We start from the raw sequence: 4,699 nt of genomic DNA, 5'->3' as shown, positions 1-4,699 counted from the left end.
GGCAAGAGTTTCTTAACCTTTCACAAAATTGCAGTTACAGCAAAGACTTTAAAGTGAACCAGTAATGGGAGCGCTAATGGCAAGAAGCTTCGCCGGAGAAGGAGGGGCTGTCTCCTCCTGTGCCGGTCGGCGGTCGGATCCATTTCGACGGCGTATAATGACAACAAAAAAGCAAAGGAATTTATTTTTAAAAAAGACATAGAGGGCTTTGAAAAAAAAAGTGCAACAGTAAATTCTAGAAGGGAAGTTGACAAAATGAAACCTTTTGTTGCCTTTTTAAGCAAGGGTAGTAATCAAAGCTCCCAAAATAAGAGATCAGTAACCTTAACGATATGTTTTGTTTCTGTGTATTGTGAAGTTGATTTTAACTCATAGGGGCCCTATCGATTATATGCTGGGGTGCAAAAAATGATTAAAAGTAAAAGGGAAATGTATCATACATGACAATGAACTGGTTTCTTGAATACAAAAGGACCTCTTTGCAAACCTCTTAGTAAAGGATGACTGGTGTTTCAATAGCAATCTTCGGAAGAGCTCTGAATAGGTACCGTTCAGAAACCGAGGTTGCACGCCTCTCAGCTGCTGTGTCGCCTTGCCTGCAGTTAGAGTAGTTCTCTTTCCTGGGAGAGGCACAGGCAGGCATGGCGGGCATGGTGGCAGTGACGTTTCCCAGAGCTGGCCGGAGACTCAGCGTGGGGCCCTGAGTCGCCCCCACCGGGAGAATTTTCCTATCGTTGCACTGAGCTGTGAAGCCTAGCCCCCCAACACAGGTCTCCTCAGCGCAAACATGTTGAAGAGCTGACCCCTGTGTGTGCTTCCGTATGACGGTTATTACGGGCAAATGTCCGTAATATGAAGAGTGAGATGAGGAGCCCACTGCCCCGGGGGCCTCTGCAGGACGGGCTGGAAGGGCCCAGTGGGTTTCCAGACAGTGGTCCTTTCAGAAGGGACGACTGGGTGCTCCTGCGGGCTACTGGCCAGCTCATGCCTACAGGTGTCTGGTTAGCCGTCAAGTAGTTAGCACTGCTCCAACAGGGCCCTTGGCGAGTGACCACTGGGGTGTCATTGTAGTATTTCATTTGAAAAATAAAATACACACAATCTTCAGAGTGGAGGGAGAAAAGGCAGTTACCTGACAGCCCTTCTCTCTGGGTTCAGTGTGACAGGGAACTTTCCTTTCTTTCTGTTTTAGTCCTTCTGAAGTAAACACACATGGCTTTTTTAATGAAAACATTTTAACTTGAAAAGATTGATGATTTTCCTTCTTGCCAGGATAACCGCTGTTAACAGCAGTAGTAATGCCCTCTCATGCAGGTCCTAGCGTATATTAATGTACAGGCTGACAACATTTCTAAAGCTGGGACGGTCATTTTCTGTCCACCCTGCCTCTGAACTTGTAAGCAGAAGAGCACAGATGGACGCCTGCAGCAGATGGACCGCCGTGTCCGCTTTAACTAACAGCCTTTCCACTGTTAAGGAGAGCTCTCTCTGTTTATAGATAAGCAAACTTTTTTATGAGGAGCTGACATAATATGTGTGAGACGGTGAGACGGATCTTACCGACGTGAAGAGATTTCTGATTTGATAGAGCTTTCTGAGTTTTGAATTAGTCATAGTCAAGCTAAGCTGGGCTTACAGTGTAATTCACGAAACCAGCCCAGTGTTAAATCTTGAGCAAGTTGGCATTTCTCCTTCCTTAAAAAAAAGTCTTTGAAGGAAGCTCTGGTGGCCTAGTGGCAAAAAGCTGCACTGCGATCCCAGATGCGCCTGATTTGAATCCACCAGATGCTCTGCTGGAGAAGGAGGGACAATGTCCTCCTGTACCAGTCAGATCTGATTTGACGGTACAATGCACAAAAAAATAATAAAATAATTTTTTTTTAAAATCTTTGAAATTTTTTTACAAAGTCAACCAACACAAATTAGGTCGTTTGTGGGTAGAAGTCATGAATTTCCATAAACTCCTTCCTTTGTCCTTTAAAAGAAGAACTGTCAGAATCACTTTTTAAAACAAAGAACACTCATGGGGTTTTCTCATAATCAATAAGGATGAAAAAACATGCCTATGACCGAAATGATAAACTTTGAGAGTCTGTTGTAACAGCTGATTTACCCCTGTGTCTGGCCCCGGGAATCCCTGAGGCAGGGACAGGTTACTGTGGTTCTGGTAGTTCAGACAGCCCGTGTGCAGCAAGTGGTCTGGGTCAGAGGACAAGGAGCTAGTGGAGATGACAGCGTCTCCGCTGGAAAGAGAAACCAAATGAACTGCTTTCTGTATTGTGCCTTCAACTAAGGAATTTCCCCCTCCTTGTACTACCTCTGAATTTTTTATAATGGAAATTATAAGGATAGTGGACTTGACGCCAAAAAAAGGTCATTTTCCATTTAGCTAAAGGCCCTCCCCCTTTACACACACACACACACACACACACACACACACACACACACACAAAGTGTTTAAAAATTCCTATATTCAGAAAAGTGGGGAAAGTTATCATGGTAATTAATTTCTTAACCAGAAGTCCCAGTAGAACATTAGATAGAGTAAACGAGCTTACCCCAGCCCTTTTCTGCCCGTATGCTGTGAACTTTATGACTTCTTTGTGGCTAAAACATAGAAACTTGATCTGATGGTTTCATTGCTTCCTATCAGTTTCTTAAAGCTGGGGTCTTGGTACTCAGAGAGGACATAGATTCTAGTCTGTACGGCAGAACGGAACACTTCTCTCTGTCACAGGCAGTCAGGACACTGCTCTCCTCTGTGTGGCTTGCGAACAACCAGATGGACGGGCGGTCATCTCGTTTGCCTAGTAGAAATCACTGTGAGGTTATAAAGTGTGTCTTTATTAGGTGTCGGACCGAGTATGAAGCTAAAGATGAAGCCGCCAAGGGGGATAAAGCAACGCGCAAGCGATTTCATGCCTTTGTGCTCTTCCTGGGAGAGCTGTACCTTAACCTGGAGGTGAGTCCCAGGGCCGGGGCCTGGCCTGAATGCGGTGTGTGCGCACACGCTTCCCTGTGGGCACATGGAGAGAGTGGTGAAACGGGGAGAGAAGGTAGCCGAAGTCGTGGGTACCTAGCATGGGCGTGTGTGCTCCAACGAAATGTTTAACTTTAAAAATGCCTTTTTACGTCTTTGCATCTTATATGGTTAGAGCACTTAGCCTGTTGACTTTCAGACAGTGGCCCCAATCCATCTACCAAGCAAGAACAAAGGAAGAGAGGCTGGGCTGGATGACTTTTCATACTGATTTATGCTTCACAGTTTTTTTGACCTATTTCATGTACTAATCTCCCACACACAATGCATTTGTACAAGGTGTACAGTCAAACGTGTTGACACATTGGTGGCATGTTCGAGTGTAACATTGTCTGAACATTACTATGAGAAAAGGGTTTGCTTTCTTTGACTAATAAACACCAGATAGAGGATTGCACCTTCCTTAAAGCCTGGTTTGAAGAATTGGGATCATAAAAACCTCTTTAAAGACACGTAGTCCACTGTCAGAGGCGCATATTTGCACACGTAAAAGCCCTTTCTTTGCTGCAGAGCCCGATTTATTCTGACCTTCCTGACACCCCCCCCTTTTTTTTATATATATTGCAGCTGGGCTTAATGCCTTTCAAAGCTTACGTCTTAATGTTTTTCACTCTAAATTTTATACAAGCCAAAATAAGAGTAGCAACCTAAATGAAAATGTGGCTCAGATGAGGAGTCATTTTTAAGCAGGCTCTGGACTATTTCTTACTTGAGCGTAATAGTGCTTGTTCTGTCTAGGGCACATATATCAGTACAACATAGGGAGCATTAAGTTCACGGCTTTAGGACTCCACATTCCTCCAGCAGAAAAAATATGATATGAACACTACCCTAATACAAAATAGAACCATTAAATACTAGGAAAAGTGAATAAAATGCTGTGAGTTCGAAGTAGTAGCTTGTTTGACGAAAGACAATTACGAAATAATGTTAAAGTGAGCTTAAGATTCTTCTGTGTGCTGTGTGTGATAAATAAAAATGTAGTCTTTCCTAGTTGAATCGTTGTGTGAGGAGCCTTAATTACCTGTGAAGTCATTCTGTCACGATACAAGGTGTTCTTCACGCTTCTGTTTTGACTAATGTTTTTGACGCCAGCCCTTTGCCAGGCCCATAACCTGGCTGGACTGTATTTTGACATAGTTGCTCTTCATTTTCTTTTGCCTCAAAGATCAAGGGCACAAACGGGCAGGTTACGAGAGCAGACATCCTCCAGGTTGGTCTTCGGGAGTTGCTGAATGCCCTCTTCTCCAACCCTGTGGATGATAACTTGGTCTGTGCAGTGAAATTACTCAAAGTAGGTGTTTCTTTTCTTTCTCCTCTTCTTAAAATTTAATGGTTTAACCTCTCTAACCTTGTTATGTGAATAAAGTAGGAAAGGACATACGCTCCCCAATGAATTGAAGGTAAATGATTCCTTTAAATAGTGACATTTTTCTTTGATGGGTCTTAAATTTGTGTATCAGATAAATGAGACTCTAATTGTTTAATGTAAAAAGACAAAATTGTTAAGAATTGGAAACCCTACACCTCATTCCCTCCCTTCGCCTTGTCTATGTGAGCTCTTAGAAATACTGTCTTCTTCAAGGGGAGCTCTGGTGGCCTAGTGGCAAGAAGCTGCAACTACAATCCCAGAGGTGCACGGTTCGAACCCACCAGATG

At 43.6% G+C, this 4,699-nt stretch overlaps 1 protein-coding gene across 1 annotated transcript in view; it reads left to right on the top strand.

Moving 5' to 3' along the window:
- PAIP1 (poly(A) binding protein interacting protein 1) overlaps positions 1-4,699 on the top strand; it is a 42,537-nt gene that overhangs the window by 24,253 nt on the left and 13,585 nt on the right. The window contains exons 4-5 of the mRNA XM_006898606.1: positions 2,851-2,962; positions 4,209-4,334. Of these exons, the coding sequence (XP_006898668.1) occupies positions 2,851-2,962; positions 4,209-4,334 (238 nt within the window). The remainder of the gene's footprint in view (positions 1-2,850; positions 2,963-4,208; positions 4,335-4,699) is intronic.

Source organism: Elephantulus edwardii, unplaced genomic scaffold (genome assembly GCF_000299155.1).
Source record: "Elephantulus edwardii isolate Elephantulus edwardi_28Jun2011 unplaced genomic scaffold, EleEdw1.0 scaffold00235, whole genome shotgun sequence".
NCBI classification, from domain to species: Eukaryota; Metazoa; Chordata; class Mammalia; order Macroscelidea; family Macroscelididae; genus Elephantulus; species Elephantulus edwardii.
This window is presented reverse-complemented; position numbering and strand designations above follow the sequence as displayed.